We start from the raw sequence: 25041 nt of genomic DNA, 5'->3' as shown, positions 1-25041 counted from the left end.
ACTATTATGTGCCTTGTGGTGGGTCTTTTTACTACGACAAATCTAGGAGATCTAAAACCCTCCTCTACACACATTTCTCCGCTGATCCCTAGATTTGGGAAGTTCTCTTCAATAATTTCATTAAGCACACTTTCTGCTCCATTTTCCTTTTCCATATTCTCGGGAATTCCTATGATCCTTATGTTCTTACTCCTCATTGAATCCATTATCTCTCTGAGATTTTCCTCATTTTTTTAAATTCTTAGTTCTCTTTCTTCCTCTGTCTGGCGCCATTCAGCCTGTCTGTCCTCGATTATGCTGATTTGCTCCTCTAGGTTGTCTACACGGGCATTCAGGGAATCCGTATTCTGTTTTATCTGGTCCATTGTGTTTTTCATCTCAAGTAATTCTGTTTGATTCTTCTTTATGATTTCAATCTCTTTTGTGAAGTAACTCCAGAACTCGGCTTGTTTCTCTATCTTTCTTGCTACCTCATTGAGTTTTTTGATTATAGCTGCTGTGAATTCATTATCACTTAGTTTACCTAATTCCAAGTCCTCAGGACTTAATTCTGTGTTTTTATTGTTTTCCTTCTGGTCTGGGGCTTTTATAAATTGCTGGATGGTAGAGGAGCGGTTTTTTCTCATGGTAGTAGAATTCAGTTGCAGTTACAGCCTGTCGCCACTAGATGGGGGTCGAGAGCGGCGTGTTAGCTCTCCGCCTTGGGGCAAGATGGCTGCGCCCACTGGCTTTGCTGGGGGGAGGGGCTGTTACTCACACGCGCTGGTCTGGGTTCAGATCAGTTCTGTTCTCTGGTCTCCCAAGGCCCTTGATTTATAGGGTCCCCGCGGACGGAAGCTTTCCCCCGTCAGCGGGTCTCCACTGAATGAGCGGCAGGAGTCCTGGATGATCCCCCGGTCGCACGGCCCCTCCCCTGCTCCTTCCCGACCCGTGCGGCAGGGATCACAGATTCTAGGGGAGGGAGCGATGTTCTCTCCTACCGTTCCAGTGCCTCCGAGGGTGTAAGCAAGGTTATGATCTCAGCCTTCTTGGTATTGTAGGTCTCTAACGAGCTGGCATTATGTTTATTCTCTGAAATTCAGTTCTTCCAATCTTTTATTTTATTTTGAAGGGGAGAGAATCCCGGGTCAGCTCACCCTGCCATTTTGCTCCCTGTAAGAAAGTTTTTAATATTTTTCCTGATTACAGATTAATAGGTTGAGTTTTCAAATTTCAACTTTTTAAAGTTCTCATTCCAATGTCTTTTGAAATCCATTATTTATGATGAGAAATTAGCTGTCATTTTTATGTTTGTTTCATTTGATGGTTGTTTGGGTTGTTTTGTCTATTTTATAGTTGTTGATTTTGGTTGATTTTCTTTTATTGAACTATTGTATGCATAGATGTGATTCACTTTGCATTCATTATGCTTTATATTCACTAAGAAATCTAGATCTGAGTGTTGGTGCAATTTTCCTGTGTTTTTATGTCACTAACTGCTTTATTTTCTTTATTAGGGATCACATTTTCCTGCTTCTACATATATGTCATGATTTTTTCTTTCATTTTACCCTGGACATTTTGCAAAAAAGAACAGCAGAGACTCAGGTTGATAGGATTTGCCCTCAGAATCATGAGCTCTCCTCTGGTGAGGGACTGAGTCAATGAAACCTGCAGTTGTGCTTGCTCTAGGCTTCATTGCAGCTTTAATTACATTCATTTTCCCATTGATAAATATTTCTATTTTTTATACATAGTAAAGTGATGAAGATTTGTCCTTCTCTAGTGCTTGGTCTGGTGAAAATGGAATTTCTTGTCAGTTCTTTGATGCTTTTGTGTAGATTTAAAATAGGTTTATTCAGGCCTGGCCTCATGGCCAAGTGGTTAAAGTTCTGTGTGCTCTGCTTTGGCCACCCAGGTTCGTGGGGTTGGATCCTGGGCATGGACCTACTTCACTCACCTGCCGTACTGTGGAGGTGTCCCACAAACAAAAAAGTAGAGGAAGATTGGCATGGATGTAAACTCAATGCTAATCTTTCTCAAGCAAAAGAAAAAAAAAGACAGAAGAGGATGTTAGCCCAGAGCAAATCTTCCTCAAAAATAAGGAAAAAAAATTACAAACAGAAAAAATAAAATAAAATAGCTTTATTCAACATTTACTTTGTTTCTGGTAAGAGAGTTGTTCTGAATTTCTCAGCCTGTCATATTCCAAAAGAAGAGTCTCCCCTTTTGCAAGATGTTTGCTAATTCATGTAAATTACATTTTCCCCCAGCTTTGACAGTTTCTCTAGGACGAATTTATGGTTAAATTAACATTAGCCTTTGCCAGTTTGATACTTGTTCTAGAGCATGAGTTCAATTTTAATTCAGTTGTATTTTAACTGATATGCCATAAAATTAATCCAACCTACTGGAGTATTGAAACCAGGGGTGGGGAAGTATAGAGTCAGGGCTTTTTGTTTGATGTGGATTTACTGGAATCTGAGAGTCAGGATATCATGTGCAGAGAGGAAAGTGATATCAACTTACTAAAGTAACAGAAGAGTTTCTTAAAAGAACATAAATAAATCTTGGAAACATATATACAGAGTGAGAAACTGAATATTGTTCAGCCTAATGAGAGATCCTGACTGCAGCAAAGATTTCTAGGAAGGCTGAAAGATTAAGGAATTCTCTAGTATTTAGAGACTCACTTACTAAGTAGGTGATTACATAACTGTCTTTGGTGCCATCTAGTGTGTGGAAGATGTAAGACTTCTGCAGGTTCCCTGGCAAAAAGGAAACACTTTGAATTCATTCATTCCTAAGCAGTCTGAAGGAGCACTTGCTGGGAAAGTCCAGTTTAAGGCTGGTTCAAGGTGGACATTCTAGGTATTTGGGCGACAACAGCACATATTTTTCTGATGACTTTCTATACCACATTAGTTGCAAGTTCCAAGCACAAAGATCCCTAAAATAAACCCTCCTGACCCTTGTCACTTTCCACTCAATTCCCTGTTTTCTGATATTCAATATGCCATTAAATCTATTCAATGATTTGCTCATTCTTGATATTGTATTTTTCAATTCCATTTGAATTGGATTTCCTATGGGTTTTCTATGGATTCTAATTCTTTGGGGGAATTTCTTCATTCTTGTCATTTTCAAATGTTTTAGATATTTTAAAAGATATTATTACAGTTGTTTTGAAGTCTTTGCTTGCTAGCTCCAATTTGTGCTTCAATGTGCATTCGCTTTTAGCATTTTTTTCTGTTGTTAATTAATCATAAGGTCTTGCCTTATGTTTTTGTTCTCACGTTTAGTAATTTATTACATGCCACATAGTGTCTATAAAGAAAGATGTTCCAGATGATTTCTCTCACCAAAGAGAGTTCAATCATTCCTCTGACAAAGTTAAGGATGATCAGCTCAAATCAATTAGAAACTGATCTGGGTTGGATCTTCCTTATGGTGTTGGCAAGATGCAGTGTACCTCCATTTCATCGCTATTTCTGGGGCATGGCAATCCAGGGCTTCCACTTACGGGCTGGGGCTCCCTTTATCTCTTTAGCAAGAAGACAATATGAGAGTTTCCACTCTTGTGTTTTGGTGGTTTCTGGCTTATATTTTAAATCTCTTACCCCAAGCAACTTTAGAATTTTCAAATGTCGCAAAAGGGAGTTCACTGTGTGTTTGAGGCCCCATGAGTCTCCAATTTTGGTACCCTAATCCTGTTCAATCACCAAACGTTCTGGAAATTTTCCTGAGCCCAGCTGAAGTCTTCTTCTTTTATTCTTAGAGGGTATATGTGCCTAGTTTCTCAGAAAAATGTGGTTTATGATTGTCAGTGGCATATGACAGATCTCTCCACAGTTTTATACGTTTTATTTTCAAAACCTAAATTCACAGCAGACCTTTGTATCTTAAGCACTAAAAAATTGGGGGAAATTCCATGTTGCTTTTCCAAAAATTTTAGTGCTTTCCATTTATTGCATGATAAAGCTTTGAATTTAGAAGATGTCTGGAATAGGATACCTACCATTTGTTTGAGGTTCCTCACATGTCCAATTTTGACATTCCTGCACTGTAATGGCCAGAAACTCTGTAAAAGCCCATATTCTCAGTCTCTTGCCCATATTCCTAATTGGCAAATTCCTTCAGGGACATTTGGAGGTCTTTAGCTCACCTCTAAATAGTTACAACCTTTCTTGAATTATACTCACTCTAGTCAATATTGATGAGTTTATATATATGATGCAAAAAGTGATTCCCCAAATATAACCAACATTACCAATGAAAAGACAAAGCTGAGTTTATTGCTTACCTTAGTAAGGGAGAATACCACCTCACAGAGCTTTGGCTGTTTCTGGGGGAAGAGGAATATGGAGAGAATTTATTAAGAATGAGAAGTTTGGTTTAAGGTGGGTCTTTCAAAGCAAGCGTTTGATTAGCTTTGGCTAGAGATCAAGAGACAACAATCCAGGTTAGTGGAAACAAGGTAAGACCTTTATGGCAAGAGGTTCAAAGAATTTAGGAAATAAACTGTCTGTTGTTGCTTTCCATTGAAGAACCCACAGACTATTCAGGACATTTCTATAATGAGCAATCAAAACATTTGCCTGAGCAAAAAACTCCTGGAAATATTAAATGATGCTAATGAAAACAGGAATAGCAAAGTGATGTTCATGTAGACATTAAAGTATGGTTTTAATTCTTAGTGTCCAGGTCTAGTATTGAGGCAGTAGACAGTTTCTCTTCTATATACTTGTAATTTATCTTTCTTTCTCCCTAGAAGTTCTCAATGGGAGCAAAAACCTACTATGAATTGTCACCTACTACCTCAAGTGGAAGGCTTATACATGTTTAAATTTTTCAATGAAAATAGAGGTTATTGAATTATGTATATACTATATCTCTTTCTTCTGTAAGTAATTCATACATGGTAGATATCTGATCAGTTGCCTACAAAGTCTTGTGCAATTTTCTGATATCAGATAATTTAAAATCAGGTGTAGCAAAGTGATACCATCTGTGGTGCCTTCCTTGCATACTCAAATCTAAAACTAACATCCCGTATCATCCTTGTGATATACAGGTTGATCAGATATTAAAAAGGTAAATCTTACCTCTATCTATATGCCTAACAGCTGTGATTTCTAGGGCACTCAAATAATAAGTACAATTAGCTTACTGTTATAAGAAAGTTTCCCTCCATCCCATTTTACCCTTTATCTCTTATGTCAGGGACATTTAGAATCACAATGGGGTGGTGCAGAGTCGCAGGAACTGTTCAGCAATTGCAAGTATTGTTTTACAAAGGCAAATAGAATGGTCTCTTTCTACAACAATCCTAAAGGCTTGGACCTCTGCGCACAGGTTCTAATAGATCACTCGGTTAGTGATAGGTTATCACTCTCCTCCCTCAAGAGTAGGAATAGAGAAAGTGGGTATTTTTATCCTTTAATGTACAAAATTCCAAACAGTTGCATTTTGTAAAATGTAAATTTGTAAAGAAAGCATATTTGGAAAATTAGTTTTATGTAGTAAATTTTTAAAACATTTCTCAAATTATCTCATTACTATCCTTATTATCACAGTAAATAAAAATTTTGTTAAATTCCCAATATGGCCATATTCTGCTAAAATAACTAACTTTCATTTTTGTTTAAAGAGTCTACTTGCACTTTACCAACCCTGTCACTAAACTGTCCCAAATCATAAAATAAGTTCAATATTGTGCACATGTAGGTAGAAGCATCACACTGCAAATGAAGAGGAAAAATTAAATTCTTATTTGAGCTCACCATAATGGAAATTTTTTCAACTTGTAGAACTTCCATAGTGGATTGAAGTTGTGAAATTCTTGCCCTTACAAATGAGTAAACCAAAGTAGTCTGACCAGTTTTCATTTTGATTTAGAAGTGGATTTGTTTGGGATATGCATTTTAACAAGATCACCTCTAAGACTCTGCAGATATGACATTCACTAAACCCATTTTATGCTGTTCAAAAAAATGTAGAGCCTATAATGTAATTAGTGTAGTTCCACTAACTACAACTAGCCTTTAAATATTGCACAAAGTATGTAAGACTAATTAAGTTGATGATGAGATCCTGTATTTACTAACTAGGTGGCTTTGCCATCACTTTGATGATCTCTGCCATAAGATACTTATCTATAAGTTCTTCCATCTTCTCAGAAAGCACTTTCTGATACCAAGATCTACAGAGGCCTCCACTGGGCTCACTCTTCAATGTCACTAAAAAAAAAAAAATCAATTTTTAGTACTGAAAATAATAGGTAATCTTGTGAGCTTCCATGTGGTTTTGGAAATAATTTAAATGGCAATAATTATATTTTTAATTATTTGAACTATTTGCAAAACTCCTCCACAATAAAGGGGATCCTTTCTAGGATCCAAGTGTCATTAATAAAAACCCCAATACTACTGAGAGTGAAAATTTCCTATTTAAATTAACAATAGCAGTATTTCTATTATAATTACCAATGTGTTTTTAGAAAAAAAATCACAATGGCAATAACCCTACAAATTATTCCCCAGGTGTCCCTTGGAAATGAACATGTTTGGAATCCTTCAGTTCTTGGGTCCCTGCTGACATAGGAATTCGTATAAAAGTTCCTGGTTCTATTGGTGAAACTATTCACCTGGGTAATTGGAAAATAACTTCTTCCTTGCTAAGTAGCTTCTGTAGTTACTAGACTGGTTTTAATGGCGCAAAAATGAGTTTTTGTGGGTTTGAGAGGAAGAACCACTGATTTGTGTCCCAAGAGTTGGGAAACCACACATCAGTTAATATTGTACCCACAAAGTCATCTACCTTGCATAACTCTTTCTTTTATAGCTTCTACAGGGATCTGAAACACTTTGTTTAAATAAGCTTTTTTGTTAAAGAAAAGAGAACTGAAGCATGGCTGGCTACTGATAGTTTGAATTAATTTCTTTTCTATGCTTAGATTGTTCTTGTTATATATTTGGGAAGAATTTAGTAAACCATAGTATTTTGAATGGATCTGTTTGTTCTTTCCCTTTTAAAGCAGGGATCCAGGATTCTCTCTGCCTTCTCTTGCCTTTACTCTCATGGCTTTTTCTCTTTCCTCTCACATTTCTCTAAATGGAATTCTTAGACTATCAGAAAGGATGATCAATGTGAAGTTCTCAAGAACACGTGCCCTGCTTTTTCAGTAAATACATGAGTCATTCCTTTCTCCCTTCACCAATACTATGCAACTTAGCGTGTCTCGAGGGGACACACTATTAATATTCTAATGAACCTCATGTCTGTTCTCACGAGATTTGGCAGAGGATATACCTGAATTTGAATTATACCTGTCAACTACTATCTGAATGACTTGTGACGTTACTCTAAGCCTCAGAGTTCTTATCCAAAATGTGGAATTAATAGCAAGAATTTAGCTTATAGAGAGCCAGTGTATCACAAAGCGTGGAATCAGGACCTTGAGTTATATCCTCTTTTTATCACATCTTAGCTCTAAAACTCTCTGTGCCAGAGTTCTCTCATCTGTAAAAGAAAGGTGATAATGATAGTAACTGCACTGAAGTTCCAATGTTAGTTTTTTTATGTGACAATTAAATGAACTATATGTAAAGTGTTTAGAATATTACATTGCATGTAATAATCATTATATAGATTATAGTCATTATTAATATAAGCTTGCCACATAGCACTAGTCATAAGCTGGTCTTAATGGATATAGTAAATGCCTCAGAAAAGTGTGTGTGTGTGTGTTCATATGTAGAATATCTCATTTACAAGGGTAGATTACTGGATGAGGGAAGAAGCCAGATTCTCTTGGTTCATATGCCAGCTCTGCACCCAGCTAGTCAGTGGCACTTTGACTAAGTTATTTAATTTTTCTATGCCTCAGTTAACTTATCTGTAAAATGGGGAAAATATAGTATCTATGTCATTGATTGTTGATGGTTAACTGAATAAATGCTGAGAATAAGGCCTGTACCATTTTGAGTACTTGATATTAATTATATATATTTTATGATATCTAATATTAATTAAAATGTATAATCTACCATAAGATGATGAGAGTCAGAAATGTTAGGAAAGCAACAATACAAAATCAAATACATTTTCTTTCTTTTTTTTTTTTAAAGATTGGCACCTGAGCTAACAACTGTTGCCAATCTTTTTTTTTTTTTTTCCTGCTTTATCTCCCCAAACCCCCCAGTATGTAGTTGTATACCTTAGTTTCAGGTCCTTCTAGTTGTGGGATGTGGGACACCGCCTCAGTGTGGCCTGACAAGCAGTGCCATGTCCGCACCCAGAATCTGAACCCTGGGCCCCTGCAGCGGAGCACATGAACTTAACCGCTTGGCCACGGAGCCGGCCCCCAAATACATTTTCTGAAGTGCAGTTTAACAATGTGTTGATAACCTTCTACACCCTCTCTACTCCAAAGTAATTTGGAATCTTTTTCTAAGTATCAGCTTGAATAATATAGGTTAATTGCAAGGCAAAATATTTATTTTCCTTTCTATCTTTTATTTTTCATACACTAAAGTACTACTGAGAGTGTAGAACATTCTCTGGCATCTCAGAAACGGAATCAGTTACCTAATGTATCACCTGAGTCCTCGTGGAGAGATCATCCCACATGCCATGGTGGAATACCACACAGGAAATGTGTATTTGAAGACTGAAATTGGAGGACGTGTATCATTGCAAAAAGTATTTCAGTAACTGATATTTTTGCTGCACATTATTTATTATTATTATTAATTTGACTCTATGATACTATATATTTACAAGCTTTGACCCAGAAAAATCAAAGTCTAGAAGCAAGTATAAATCCATGCACTTTTTTGTTGTAAAAATCCACAAGATACAGCCCCAGTTGCTGTCAGTTTTAAATTCACTTAAGAATTCTCTCTTTGGATTTCTGACCAAAAATGCTTCCCCTGAGCATTTCCGTTGTTCCATTTTGTAAGAAGAGAACACAGTCACTCATGGCTACAGCACTCTGTAATATGATATTGTTTCATATTTCCTTAGCTAAGGTTTACTTGATTAAGCTTATGAAGAATCACACAGAGCAATATCAAATGCAACATATCTCAACGTAGCTTTTCATGCCCCCTAAGTTCTCATCATGTGCCAACATCTATCTATTAGTGAGTTTCTACATTGTAATTTTACATATCCAGCTGCAAATGAAAATCTTATTTTTGCTACACCACGGCCTTTTGATACTCAATGATAATTAAATCACAAAATATTATGTCACTTATGAGAAAATATAGCTGTTTCCAAGCGAGAGAATAGCTAGAAATAGAGGATATCAGTATTTTTTCAAGGTCCACTGGTGATTCCAATGTTCAATCTGGAGAAGCACTTAGGTGAAACCTTAACTCAGGTGTTCCTGCTTAGTAAAGGTTCTGGAGACTGCTGTCATCTGCTGAGCTTTCTAGATGGTCTATACTGCTCATTCTACAAGTAGCACCTAGATTTCATCATCCTGAGGCCTCCAAAGGTTGCTAAATTCCCAACACTGTGTGCTAGCTAGCAAGGCCTGAATTTCCTGATCTAGCATAGTCAGGATTTCTGAGGACACCCGTTCACCTATAATTTGAGTAAGGCCTTCCCTGTGCTTTTTGCTGAAGCCTGTATGGTTCCTGTGCAATCATTGAAGCCATCTAATGCTCATTTCAGTAAAAGTAGCAGAACCGAACCACCATAAATATTGTGGGAACAGGAGATTTATGTTCAGATGTCATGAAAATTCCTCTTTTTACTAATTTTACTAATTTAATAATTCTGAAACCAAACTGAGAAGAAGATTTGGGCAATGTAGTTCCCAGCCATAACCAAGTTAACAACAAGATCCCAAACACTTCAACCCTTTTCAACTTGCCACTCATACACATTTCATTTTATCATATTTAACTTTCAAAAAAGACAGCAGAAAAGTATTCTTATTTTTTCAACAGATGTATACAACTTAAAGAAAAAGAGTATACTCAAAGTTTCCTATGTCATTTTATTCATATGGGTGACTTAGGATTCTTACAGCCAAGTCACATACAACCTTTGATATCCTACAGCTTGCTAAAATGTCAAGATAGAAGGTGAACCCTTCTTACTATATCTTGTGTTAGGAAGTAGGCGAATGGGAGAGGAGGGGAATATTGGTTAATATATTTACAAATATATTCACATCAAAGCAAAAGAAAAAAATACTCATAAGTCCTGCAGCTTTAGTTTCAGGTCCTGGTCACACGATCATACATGGCACATATAACTGCCTTTTTTCCACAACCTACTCCATGTTCTCTTTAACTTCAGCAAACATCTAGGTTGTTTTGATTTCTTGTCTTATGAAGTGGCCAAAAACTTTATCTTCAAGTATGAATATCATTAGTAGTTCTTTCTATTTGACACTGTTATAGAATTTTATTAAATTTTAAATAATGGATATGAGACTTCTAAAAGGTGCCCCAGAGTCTCTCCTGCATTCCAGGAACACTCCCCACTACACTCATTGTGTAGCAGCAATCAAATGTTTCCTTCATATTTAAGAAAAATCATGCAAACAGTAGAGAAATCCTTTTTTGCTTATTGGTTAAGTAGCATGAAGTTCTCAAAGTGAACAGGTAGCAGTCTTGGCATCTGGTTCAATGGAATCATTTTTGTGTTCCTTGTAGGAAGAATTACCTCCATCTATCTGTCTATCTATCTATCTATCTATCTATCCATCTCTGTTTCTCTCTCTTTCTTTTTTTAGGAACAAAGACCAGCAAACCTTAAATTGTGAGGATGGGAAGCAAAATTTTTGTTAGTGAACCATTAAGAATAGTGAGAAATGCTACCTCCTTTTCCACGTTTTGATTCCCAGACTCAAAATCCTGGCTACTGGGGAAAAAAGCATCATAGATATAACAGCAGTTTAAAGCACATGCTGCACTCTGGAGAACATGATCCGAGCCCCAGAAAGTGTTGGCTTAACTGGTGGCAAAATGAAGCCTTCAACAAACCTGTAAAGTTTTCAACAAAGTCATGTGCTTTAGGATGATGAGGAATGTTGTAAGACTAAAGAGTTTTTAAGCATAAGCAAATTGTCACGTTTCCTTTGCTGTAAAATGAGCCACTTGGTTTGAAGCAATGTTATGTGACAGAATATGATGATGAATAAAGAATTCTATAAATCCAAAGACAGTAGTTTTGACAAAAGAATTTTGGTCAAAAATGATAAATCCATATTGAGAGTAACTCATATTCTAGTAAGAATAAAGTACTGATACTTCCAGATGAATGAAATCAAATGTAATCAATTTGTGAGATGCTGGCTGGACCCTCAGGGAACGTGCCATGTATGTCTGATGATTGTATTCACTCTTGGCACATCTGGCGCTGGAGAGTGGCTGTGGCCACATCAGCCTTGGTGAGTAAAAGCCCTTGTTATTAGCTCTATGCTCCTTCTCCACACCTCATGCCATTATCATTTTAGCCTCATTGAAAAATCTGGAAATGTGTTCCTCATTTTTAGTTCTCTGAAGGGTTTAGGCAAGGTTGATGTTACTCATGTATCAATTGTGTGAATTGTCTAATAAAACTTGAAGCTATCTGAATCTAGGGTTTTCTTAATGGACAGTTTTTTTTTTTTAAATAACTGCTTAATGGTGGTAGTAATAGAGCTAGAAAGATGGGGAGAGGCAAAGGAAAGCTTTTATAAGGTAAGAATAAGTTGAAGGAAATCATGCAAATACACGAAACTACATAACATAATTGGAGAATAATGAATGGCCTTTCTTCTGACTGGTACATAGGGTACATAGACAAGATTAGTAAGAAAAAGAAAGCACTGTCCTGATAATTTTCAAAGGTATATATAATATATATTTGTATATTTCAAATATACACATACATATACACATTTCTAAAAAGGAAACATAAGCCTTCTGTTATCAAAATTTTCACCTTTCGTAGGCACAATTGATTTCAGATGTTTATTTCTGAATCTGTTAGACCATCATACACTGCTTTTGTGATTCTTTCGCAGCTTTTCAGTACTAGGAATATTCATGTGAATCATCTAGACCAAGTATTTCTGGTAAGGAAACTAAGGAACGGAGAATTTGGATGAATCAAACACCTAGAGATAGTTGGATAAAGAATTGAGTCTAGAAACAGGCTTTCTTTCTTTCTGCATGGTCCATTTATAGAACAATGTGGGATAATTTGATGAATATGTAGCTCTTAATAGAAGGTACTATTTTTTTCTCTTTCTGCCAAATATCCTTGATTACACCATCACCACCCTGAAAACAGTGAAAATATCCATCACCCCTTGAAATTTCCTTGTGCTCCTTTTTCATCCCTCGTTTTCACTCCACATCAAGGAACCACTGATATGGATTTTGTCACTATAGATTAGTTTACATTTTATATAATTTTGTGTAAGTAGAATCACACAGTATATACTGTCTCTTAGGTGCCTCCTTCCATTCACCATAATTATTTTGAGATTCATTTCTATTGTTTCATGTTAGTATTCCAATGAATGAATATATCACCATTTGTGTAGCCATTCACCTATTGAGGGATATTTGAATTGTGTTCCTAGTTTTGTGGCTATTAAAAATAAAACTGCTATCACATTCATGTACAAGTCATTATACGAACAAATGATTTAAATTCTCTTGGGTAAATACTCAAGAATGAAATAGTTGGATGATAGTGCAACTATATGTATAACATCCTTTGAAATTGTCAAATTGGTTTTCAAATGATATAGCATATTACATAACCTATGGCAGTGCATGTGAGTTTAGGTTCCACAACTTCTTCCTTAATATTTGGTATAAGAAGTATTTTTAATTTTAGCCCATCTAATAGGTATATCATGGTTTCTTACTGTTGCTTTGACTCATATTTACCTAATAACATGATGCTAAGCACATTCTTTGGTGAGGTATCTTTTCAAATAATTCCATTTTTTTATTGAGTTGTGTGTTTTCTTATTTTTGACGAGATTCGTTATGTATTCTGGCTACACATTCTTTATCAGAAGTAAGAGTTGCAAGTATTTTCTTCAGTCTATCTATCTATCTATCTGTCATCTATTGATCTAACATCAGTCTCTAACAGTCTACTTACCTATCAGCTATCTATCTTACATAATAGTACATAACAGTAATATCAAATTATCCCAAAAAAGCGTCTGATAATAATAATAAATGTTTCCTGGAAAAAATTATCTCATTACATTCTGTTATCTTTTCTTATATAAACACTATCCCAGAAATACATGGTTTAAAATAGCAGCCACTGGGCTATATTCTCTGTTTCCTCGTGTTGACTGAGGTCACATGGTGACCTAGATGTTGGTCTAGGCCGTAGGGTCTTTCATAACTGTCTCCAGGATGAGAATGGCTAGAAAGATTGACTCAAGTGCTCCCCTTCCCAGTGCATGTAACCTCAGAGTGTGTCAAATGGTTTTCTAGAAGGTTAGCTGGACTTCCTATGCGGCATCTCATGGCTTTCAGAGACTATCTTCTTAAAGGCTAGATTCAGAAGTGATACACAATATTTCTTCCAATTTCTGTTAGTCAAAGCATTTAAAAGACAAGAAAAATTCAAAAGGGTAATAAATAGGCACTCTGTCTCTAAGGAAAGATGTAAAGTGTGTAAAGATGTGTACAGTCATCTTTAATGTGCCAAAACTATCATGAGCCCCTTGTAAGACTCTAAAATTCACATTCCAGATTCTTTTATGAATAGCTTTTAACATTTTAATTAAATTCATGAGTGTGTAGTATGTGATCTCTTTTTGCTGTGCATGTACTTAGCAAAGCCATTGAATGTAGCAATACTTGAATAGCACACATATAGAAAGAAGAGTGACAGATATTTTAATCTCAGGTCATTGTGAAAGCAACATTAGCTCTGGGATCTTTGGAGGTAGTCATATCATATCAGATATCAAGATGGTAGACCAAGGTTCAAGAAGTATGGGGAATAACAATGCTATCTCTTCGGAAGTATTTAGGGAGGATATAAAAGAGAAAATTCCAGTATTTCTCAATTTGCAAAGAACTAGTATGGAAAATCACATACTAAAATTATTTTTAGAAAAACAGTGTAACTCTGCTTTTTTTTAGAAAAAGTATTATCCATGCAAACATGTTTAAGTGAATCATTCTTGTACACATGAGCTATATTAATGGAAAAAAATCCCCAAATCCAGTGTATTTTTATTCTTTGTTCATCACCTTCCATTTTTAGTAGTCTGAAGTACTTAACAATAAATATGTAGAAAGCATTTACCTTGAAAAATCCTTGTTTTAGCGACTTCAGGGAATATAAAAAATAAACATTGATCTTATTCCTGAAACCTTAAGTGTAATAGAGAAATTCTTATATGAATAAATTAAATATAATTCAAGAAAGAGAGTGTTAAGTGTGGAGAATGTGATGGAATCATAAGATGAATGAAATGCATGTAAGTGACATGTAACGAGGGGATGGGGGTAAGAAAATACTTGGAGATGAGAGTGGTCTTGAAAGGTAGCATTAACAGAACGTTCATAGCATCATTATGCATAACAGCCAAAATGTATAAACAAACCAAATCTTCATCAACTGATAAATAAATCAACAAAATGTGTCATATCTATGAAGAAAATATTATTCAGCCACAAAATGCTACAAAATTATGACACTTGCAAAGACATAGATGAACTTTGAAAACAAGATGCTGAGTGAAAGAAGCCTGATGCACAAGAAAACCCATATTGTATGATTCTGTTTACATGAGAAGTACAGAATATGGAAACATATAGAATCAGAAAGTAGATTAGTGATTGCCAGAAGCTGAGGACAGGGGATAAAGAGAAGTGACAGCTAATAGTTGTGGGTTCCTTATTGGAATGATGAAAAATGTTCTGGAATTAGGTAGGGGTAATGGCGGTACAACCTTGTGAATATACTGAAACCCAAAGAAGTATACACGTTAAAGGGTGGACTTATAGTATATGAGTAATATTTAGAAAAAAATATGTCATTGAAGATTAGTAATATTCATAAACATGGTCATAGATGAGAATGTTTCAAAAATGGAAGAAACAAAATGAACAATAGAAAGGAGGTGGAAAGGATTAAGTAGGGTACTATTTGAATTTCATTGGAGTCTGCTTTGACTACAGAAGGAGGTAGCTGTGAAGCAATCATAAATATCATTTGCAGTTTTTTTTCCTAACATAGACCAATTAAGTGACAGTAAGTGAAGCATAAAGACTCAGTCTTTACTGAAATTGTCACTGTATTCATGGGGGAATATACAGAACCAGAAATATAATTAATGACATATTTACATAACACCAAAGCCTAAGGGCAACAGCTTCAGAGATTTAAGTCCCAAATGTTACCTGGTAAAATAAAATGTCATCTGCCTATTGTTTAGCTACTGAAGACCTACTCATCTCAGGTAGGTTCTCAAGTCTCCAAATTTAAAGACTATATGGGGAAAAAACTTAATTTTTTTGGAAAAAAATGAGAGATTTGTAAATGAATCACTTTATGCCTGTTTATTCAGTTTAATAAACTGAAATTTAAGGGCCACAGATGATCTTTTCTTCTCAGGACTGACAGAATTTGACTGAAATTATTAATTTTCACTAAATAAGATTTTAATCATTTTCTTTTTATCTAGGTTTACTGGAAAGCCTTTAAGCCTTTTATCACTGAGCAAGCACATACATGAATTTTACTGGGTTTTTTAAATTTTAAAAGGAATTGAGGTACCACATTACAAAAAACATATACAAATAACACCATGGGGACCATATGCCATATTTAAAGTCTAAAAAAATGTATCCATCACCCACATTCCAATTCTTATATATCAACAAAGACATACACATATGCAAACAGATGACATGACATACACACATAAATACAAACGTACACAAGGAAGAGAAGCCTATATATCTGAGAAGCATTTATTGTCCCTCGTACTCCTTCCATTTTTTAATATAAAATACTATTTGAAATCCAAAGAGATGCAAATGCATATGTTAAATTCTGTTGTTTCAAATTCTTTTTAGGACTCTTCTTTGTTTGGTCAAGAGACTCCTCCGTTGGCACCAGACCACTCCACAAATAGGTAACAAATATTGTGACAAAGCAATACCACACTTCTAGAGAAAAGGTCAATAATGTTTATTTCCTGTCTCACCAAATACTAAAGACAACATAGACCAAGACCAGTAACATAATTTTTTCATTATTATCAGTTAGAGATGCTCATTGTGTCTAGAATTAACACAAAATCATTTAAACCAACGCTGTTTCTGAAGAACATAACCATGGTAATCGTTTTTTTGTGTCCATGTGATTATTTTCGAGCATAGAAAATGGTTCGCCCTGTATCCTAAAACATGGTCTCTCTAACCTTGATGTTTCCTCTGTATCATTTTGGAGATGTAATGAGACCTAAAATCATCCAAATCTCTTCCTTGAGATAAAGAAGGTAATGCTCAGAGAAATTAAAGAGCTTGTACGAAGTCGCATACTTCAGGAATGGCATCTAGACTTAGATCAAAGTTTCTCAACTCCTTATTCCAGGTATTTTTTATTATTGTTTTACAGACTGCAATGCCTTTTTAAAGAATGACACATGACCGGGTAATTTTCTGAGTATAAAAAAGACAATTGCAGAAAGAAATTATGTTCTGCCTCATGGATATTTGTGGATGTCCAGAAGAGTTAAACATGCATCTGTCCTTTTCTTGATCATTTTCTCAAAAATTTAGACAAGAAAAAGAAGAATGAATAGAGGAAATTGCTCCTCCATGACTGAATTCATTTTCCTTGGAATCACCAACAACACTAGGATGAAAGTAACCCTATTTACCATGTTTCTGGTTGTTTATCTCGTTAATCTTCTGGCAAATCTTGGAATGCTCATTTTAATTAGAATAAATTCCCAGCTGCACACACCAATGTACTTCTTCCTCAGCCACCTCTCTTTCTGTGACCTCTGCTATTCCACAGCAGTTGGGCCCAAGATGCTGGTGGACTTGTTTGCCAAGAACAGATCAATCCCCTTCTTTGGCTGTGCTCTGCAATTCTTGATCTTCTGTATCTTTGCAGATTCTGAGTGTCTACTGCTGGCAGTGATGGCCTTTGATCGGTACAAGGCCGTTAGCAACCCCTTGCTCTATAGAGTCAACATGTCCAGCAGGGTGTGCTCCCTGCTCATGGCCGGGGTTTATCTGGTGGGAACGGCAGATGCTTTGATACACACAACATTAACATTCCGCTTATGTTTCTGTGGGTCAAATGAGATTAATCATTTCTTCTGTGATTTACCACCACTTTTCATCCTTTCCTGCTCTGATATACAGGTCAATGAGTTGGTGTTATTCACCATTTTTGGCTTCATTGAACTGAGTACCATTTCGGGAGTTCTTATCTCTTATTGCTATATTATCCTGTCAGTCTTGAAGATCCACTCTGCTGAGGGGAGGTTCAAAGCTTTCTCCACCTGCATCTCCCACCTAATCACTGTGGCAATTTTCCAGGGAACTATGCTCTTCATGTATTTCAGGCCAAGCTCTTCCTACTCCCTAGATCAAGACAAAATGTCCTCGTTGTTTTACACCCTTGTGATTCCTATGTTAAATCCTATAATTTATAGCCTGCAGAACAAGGATGTGAAAAAGGCCCTGGAAAGAATGGAAACTAATAGATGGTTTTAAATACGTAATTTAAATACACACGCACAAACTCATATTGTGGTTGTTGCTTTTGTAAAATTGTATGGCATGATACAAGAGAAGCAAAGGTGTCTCAAATACTTTGATTTAATAAAATTAGTATTTGTTTTTTTTTTTTTGAGGAAGATTAGCTCTGAGCTAACTACTGCCAGTCCACCTCTTTTTGCTGAGGAAGCCTGGCCCTGAGCTAACATCCATGCCCATCTTTATCTACTTTATATGTGGGATGCCTACCACAGCATGGCTTGCCAAGTGGTACCATGTCCGCACCCGGGATTCGAACCGGCGAACTACGGGCCCCCGAAAAGTGGAACGTGTGAACTTAACTATTGTGCCACCGGGCCGGTCCCTAGTATTTGTTTTAAAGCTCACAGATAATATTCAGTTCCTCAAACATGTCATAGTTCGTGATGTGTCTAGAATTTACATATGATACTCTTTCCTTGTTGAAATCTTTCCTGACTTCCAATTTTGGCAGATATTTATTGATTTGTTTTTTGTTCAAATACTAATTTATTACACTAAAATTAATTGTGTATTTACTAAGTGAACTTTTAACTTTTAAGTGCTTTGTATTCCGTGGTACATCCAGTAGTTTCTATACCAATGAATCCTATAATCTAGTGGGAGTAATTGACGTTAATTGACTAAGCACTCAAATAATTCATAAGCCTCAAAAGAATATGAGTTAAAAACTGAGGGCTTTATATCTAAAGCAAAATGTTTCATATAAGATAATGTCTTTGTTGGATGGACATATTGAGTCTCAAATCTAAAAAGATGCAAGATGAGAGAGGAAAAGGTGGTAGGCAGAGGATCTGACAATTAGAGAAGTCTTAACTTGGACAAGTTCATGACTCTTTAGAGATAAAGAAGTCGTGGTTGCTACAACATGGATGAATCTTGAGGGCATAATGCTAAGTTAAATAAGTCAGACAAAGAAAGACAAATACTGTATGATCTCATTTATATGTGGAATATAAAAACGGTGAACTCAGAAACAGAGAGTATATTGGTGGTTGCCAGGGGCTGAAGTTTGGGGGAAATGTGTAGATGTTGGTCAGATGGTACAAATTTTCTGTTATAAAATGAAGTTCTGGGGATCTAATGTACAGCACGGTGACTATAGTTAAAAATATTGTATTGCATATATGAAATTTTCTAAGAAGGTAGATCTTAAATGTTCTCAACACAACAAAAAAATGGTAACTATGCGAGGTGACGTATTTGCTTATTAACCTATAGTGGAAATCGATCACAAATTATACATATATGAAAACATACATTGTACACCTTAAACATACCCAATGTTATTTACTGATTTTATCTCAATAAAACTGGAAAAAAGAAGAAGAAAATAATTCCAGTTGGTTTGGTTATAAAGAGCAGTGAAAAGGGCCCTGGTAAAGTACATCATTGTGCTGTAATTATCAACAATCAACTGCTCCAACAACCCTCCAGGAAAATTTCCTTCCCTGCTTTCCCCTTTTCATCTCTGGCTAAATGTCCTGTTTTGTAGTTCACACACAACAACCTCCTTTAAGCATTGTTTTAATATCACCATGTTTATCAAATCACTGCCTTCAGTATGAGATTTAAAGCATTATTTACTCAAGAACTGAAGTTTCTATCCATTATCCAAAGCACAGCACAGTGTCTGGGACACAAAATGGGAAAACAAATAAATAATAAATTAGAAACCAGATATCATTTAAAAAAATTTTTTTAAAGATTGGCACCTGAGCTAACAACTGTTGCCAATCTTTTTTTTTCTCTGCTTTTTCTCCCCAAGTGCCCCCAGTACATAGTTGCATATTTTGAGACACCACCTCAGCATGGCCTGATCAGAGGTACTATGTCCGCATCCAGGATCCGAACTGGCAAAATCCTGCGCCACTGAAGCAGAGTGCGCAAACTTAACCACTCGGCCGCAGGGCCAGCCACAAGATAACATTTTTGAGTGCCTCTTAGAAGTTAGCAACACAATTAAATGAGAATATGGCATATATATATAAATAAAATAACTTTTAAGAAAGTACAGAGATGGTTGTGGATACTAAGATCTAATCACACTAGAAGAAAATAGCATTTGCCTATGTACGTTCCTAATGTTTGTCTACTTTATCTGTCTCTGCTGTAGTTTCTGACGGTTAAAGCACTGAATCAGCTTATTGAGACAACATGGATGTGGCCACATATTAGAAGAACCACATAAAACTCAAGGGCACTCTTAATTATCCATTACAATTGTTGAAGTTAAAAGCCACTGAATGTCTTAGATTTTCTAGCTTCTATTTTAAAATGCCTTTGTGAGAAAATATTTCGGAATGGAAGTAAAACTGAAGAAGAACTCCTGCTTTTCAAGATGGCATTTGTGGCACACTGTGACTTCTTACTAGTTATGAAGCTGGAAAAAAACCTATGAACAATATATTTTTTTGGTGAGTCTTTAAGTGTTTCCATCTATACCATATTTTCCCAATTAACACATATTCTTTTGAAAATGTTAGTTATGAACACCAACATGTTAGAAAACATGTTTGAAATATATTGTCCAAGAAAAATGGAGTGCCAGTGGATTGCTGCTAATTTAGAGGATGCAAACGTGTAATCTGATTAACCCATCTCCCTCCTTAATGGCAGCTATATATTACAGCATCTAAAGACTGATTTGATCTATCTACTGACTGTTTTATCAGATCTTGTGGGTGTGAAGTAAAGAGAATGGAATTTTAAGGTCTATGAATGGAATTCAAAAAATAGAATTTACTGATTCAATGAACTGTGGGCCTCCTTTCTTTAAAGTTGTGAGGTTGAATAACACATTATGGGAAATATTTTCTTAGGGAATCATGACTCAAATAGAAGGTTGGATGATGGCCTATAATGACTCCTTATCTTGGTATTCTACAGAAATTTGGAGCACTGCATCAAAAGGCTTTATGTATTCCAGCCTATCTACTTCAACCTTCATCATTCCCTTGCCTTCTTAGTCACTCTACATAACATCCTTCTTACGTATGCCCAATGACTGATGGAAAATATTATTGTTCAAATACAGTATTATCAGAACCATGGGTGGTCTTTAAATATGGTGACAGAGAAGGCTCCTGAATGCTTCTTCTCCCATGACACAACAAATGAACAGCTACACGTGGTCCAATTCTCTCCAAAAGAAATCAAGAAACTAGCTGAGTGACTCCTACACATTGAGCAATGAGAAAATATCCGCACTGAAACAGGTAAAAAAAAACCCCTCAGATAGACTCTAGCCATAAGCACCACCCTCAGCAAAGGGACATACAATTGGGGAGAAACACCTAGCTCCGAGCTTCTCACAGAGGAGTAAAGTATTTGGACCCCACACAGTGTGCCCCAACTTTTAACACTCCCACCACAGGAAGAGGCTTCCAAATCTCTTAGCTCTGAAAGCCAATGGAGCTTGCATTATATATATATACACACACTTAATTTTGAGAGACTGAATGCTCTTCCCCATAACTGGGAAGAATACAAGCATATCTCATAACTTTTATTCAGTACCGCATTAAGGGTTCAGTGCAATCGGGGAAGAAATTGAAATAAATGGCTTCCAGACTAAAAAGAAAGAAGCAAGTGTCCTATTTATATATGACATGGTCCTGTATGAACCTAATCAAAGAAATCCACGAAGAAACTACTAGAACAAATATAGGAACCACAGGACTAAACAAACAAAAAAGCAGTTATTAAGGGAAGACGGCACTAGCTGCAGCTATTACACCAGGGCTTAGAGCAGAGAAAGAAGGCAAAAAACCCCTCTCCTAGTCGTTCTCTGATTGGTTTATATTGCATATTTTAAAAGCTGCTGCCTGAGAGTCAGGTTTCAAATTTAACATGCACCTAGAGGCTGATTGAGATCCTCCCTGGAGAACAGGAAAGCTGCAGAGTCCTCCCACACTCTCTCACTCCTAGCCACCCTAAGTCACCCTTATCTTCCTGGGAGGAACTTGTTCATATGTCTGCACCCCAGATTTTGTGGGTACCACCTGAGTGATGTGTCCCCCCACATCACTTGATTCTGATGGCCAACAGGGCTTTCATTCAGAAATGCCACAGAAGACTGAAATCATGTCAAGCATCTTCTCCAATCACAGTAGTATGAAACCGGAAATCAATTGGAAGAAGAAAATTCTGGAAAATTCACAAATATGTGGAAATTAAATAAAATGTTCATGAACAACCAATGGGTTAGAGAAGAAATTAAAAGAGAATTCAAAAAGATATCCTGAGACAAATAAAAATAGACAACATACCAAAAGTCAAGGGATGCAGCATAAGCAGTTCTGAGGAAAGTCTATAGTGAGAAATGCTACATTAAGAAAAAAAGACATAACTTCATAACTCAAGGAAACAGAAAAAGAGGAATAAACTAAGCCAGCCTCTAGAAGAAGCAAGGAAATAACAAAGATCAGAACTGAAATAAAAGAAATGGAGACAAAAATGACAGTGCAAAAAATCAATCAAATTGCGTTGATTTTTTGAAAAGATAAACAAAATAGACAAACATTTAGCTAGATTCAACCAAGAAAAAAAGAGAAAGGTATCAAATAATATTTTAAATGAAAGAAGGGACATTACACTTGATACAAATACAAAGGAACATGAGACAATACTATGGACAATTGTATGCAAAAAATTGGACCACTTAGAAGAAATTGATAAATTCCTAGAATATGCAAGCTAACAAGTCTGAATTATGAAAAAATAGAAAATCTGAATAGACCAATCTAGTAAGAAGGTTGAATCAGTAATTCGTTGGTGAATTCTATCAAGCATTTAAAGAATTAATACTGATCCTTCTCAAACTCTTACAAGAAATAGAATAGTAGGAAGCAACCCCAAACTCATTTTATGAGGCCATCAATATCCAGATACCAAAAGAAAACTAAAAGCCAATATTCCTGATGAATATGGAAACAAAAATCCTCAACAAAGTAGTAGCAAACCAAATTCAATAATGCATTACAAAGATCATAGACCATGACCAAGTGTGATTTATTCCCGGGATGCAAGGATGGTTCAACATCTGAAAATCAATCAGTGTATTCACTGTATTAAAAAAATGAAAGAAAAAATTACATGATCATCTCAATAGAGGAAGAAAAAACAAGTGGCAGAATTCAACATCTTTTCATTATAAAACTCTCAGCAAACTAGGGAGAGAGGTAACTTACCACAACATAAAGGCCATAAATGACAAGCCCACAGCTAACATCATATTAAACAGTGAAAAGGTGAAATCATTCCTCCTAAGATGAGGAACAAGATAAGGATGCCCAAACTTTCTACTTTTATTCAACATTGTACTGAAAGTTCCACCCAGAGCATTAAAAGAAGTAAAAGACATGCAAATGGGAAAGAAAAAGGTGAAATTATCTCCATTCGCAGATAACATGATGTTATATATACAAAACCCTGAAGACTCCACCAAAAAAACCAGTTAGAAGTAACAAACTAGTTCAGTAAAATTCTGGATGCAAAATCAGTACACAAAAATCAATTTCATTTCTATTCACTAACAATGACTTATCAGAAAGATAAACTAAGAATAAAATTCCATTTTCAATTCCATCAAAAAGAATAAAATACTTAGGAATCAATTTAGCCATGGAAATAAGAGATCTATATACTGAAATCTATAGTATATCAATGAAAGAAATTGGAGAAGACACAAATAAATGGCAAGATATTCCACGATCATGCGTTGGAAGATTTAATATTGTTAAAATGTCCCTACTACCCAAAGGAGTCTACATATCCAATGCAATCTTTATCAATATGCTGTGACTGAAAGTTTGGTCTCTGAACCCAGTGCCAATCCAAATAATGAGAACAGAGTCTTGGGTAAAAAGGAAAACCAGCTTTACTTTTTTTGCCAAGCAGAGGGAGCAAAGCAATGGCTAGTGCCTTAAGAATTGCTGGCTACCCACTAAGAAATGGGGAAAAGATTTCAGAGGTTTGTGAGGAATGTAGAGGGGGGAAGTCTATGACCATGCTGGTCAGCGCTTTCCCACCAGCTTTAGGGTGCTTTCAAGGAGGGACAGCCTGTTAGATAAGGGATTCTTCACCTGCCTGCCCTTGGTTGTCTGCCTCTGTGGTGGATGGTGGATTCTGGTGCCAGGAAGCTGTGGGAAGATTCAGTTTCTTGATATTCTCTGGACATCAGTTTCCCTGTAATAAACTTCAAGGACCTGTGAGTAGTCTGAGCCCAGCATGAGGCCACCTGGGCTTTTACAATTTCTAACTTCTATTTAGTTGTAAAGCTCAGGGAGTCACAGGTTAAAAAAGCAGATATTTACATATTAGTGTGACTAAAGAGTCAGGGAAAGGGGATGAGCACTTTTGGTTTTAACCTCATATATGCTGGGTTTAATGTAGGGGAACCGATATTAGGGCCAGTATTAATTAGAAGGCTATAACAATGCTAATGGCATTTTTATAGAAGTAGAAAAAACAATCTTAAAATTTGTGTGGAAACAAAAAATGCTCTAATAGCCACTCAAACTTGAGAAAGCAGAACAAAATTGGAGGCACCTTACTTTACGATTTCAAACTGTATTGCAAAGTTATGGTAATCAAAAGAATATGTTATTGGCATAATAAAAGACAAGTTTTCACATATAGATTAACGAAGCAGAATAGAAAACTCCAAAATAAACCCACTCATTTATGTTAAATTAATTTGCAACAATGGATCCAAGAATATGCAATGGGGAAAATAGTCTCTTTAATAAATGGTACTGGGAAAACTAGAAAGACACTACAAAAGAATGAAACTGGACTCCTATCTACCCCATTTACAAATGTCAATACAAAATGACTTGAAAACTTGAACACAAGACCTGAAACTAAAACTGCTAAGCAAAACATTGGGGGTAAGCTCCTTGACATCAGTCTTGGCAATGATTTTTTTGGATTTGACAACAAAAACAAAAATAAACAAGTAGGACTTATATCAAACTAAAATGCTTCTGCATAGTAAAGGAAACTATTGACACAATGAAAAGACAGCCTACAGAATGGAAGAAAATACATGCAATTCACATATCAGTAATGATTCACACAACTCAATACCAAAAAAACGATCTGATTAAAAAATGGGCCAGTGAACTGAATAGAAATTCTTCCAAAAAGATATTCAAATGGAAAACAGGTGTATGAAAAGTGCTCAATATCACTAATCATCAGGAAATGCAAATTGTAACCACAATGAGATATCACCCCACACCTGGCTATCATCAGGTCTCTATGCCTAGAATGGTTATCATCA

The 25041-nt window shown here is 35.9% G+C and overlaps 1 protein-coding gene across 26 annotated transcripts in view; it reads left to right on the top strand.

Annotated features, from left to right (window-relative positions):
• The window catches only part of LOC138916605 (olfactory receptor 5W2-like), a 184394-nt gene that overhangs the window by 44627 nt on the left and 114726 nt on the right, over window positions 1-25041 (top strand). For 7 of the 26 annotated variants that reach the window (XR_011423879.1, XR_011423880.1, XR_011423881.1 and 4 more), the window contains 2 exons: window positions 11259-11392; window positions 16056-16114. The exons of 3 other annotated variants lie outside the window; for them this stretch is intronic. Coding sequence is in view for 11 of the 23 variants with exons in the window: in XM_070229543.1 (XP_070085644.1) it covers window positions 11259-11392; window positions 16056-16114 (193 nt within the window). In the remaining 12 variants the exon portion in view is untranslated. Of the gene's footprint in view, window positions 1-10735; window positions 11006-11258; window positions 11393-16055; window positions 16115-16599; window positions 18272-19869; window positions 22289-25041 lie in introns of those variants that run through there. 16 more of the 26 variants (XR_011423890.1, XR_011423888.1, XR_011423887.1 and 13 more) reach the window with 8 other exon arrangements.

This window comes from Equus caballus, chromosome 12 (assembly GCF_041296265.1).
Source record: "Equus caballus isolate H_3958 breed thoroughbred chromosome 12, TB-T2T, whole genome shotgun sequence".
In the NCBI taxonomy this organism is placed as follows: Eukaryota; Metazoa; Chordata; class Mammalia; order Perissodactyla; family Equidae; genus Equus; species Equus caballus.
The sequence above is the reverse complement of the archived record's forward strand: the minus strand, read 5'-3'. Positions and strand labels throughout refer to the sequence as shown.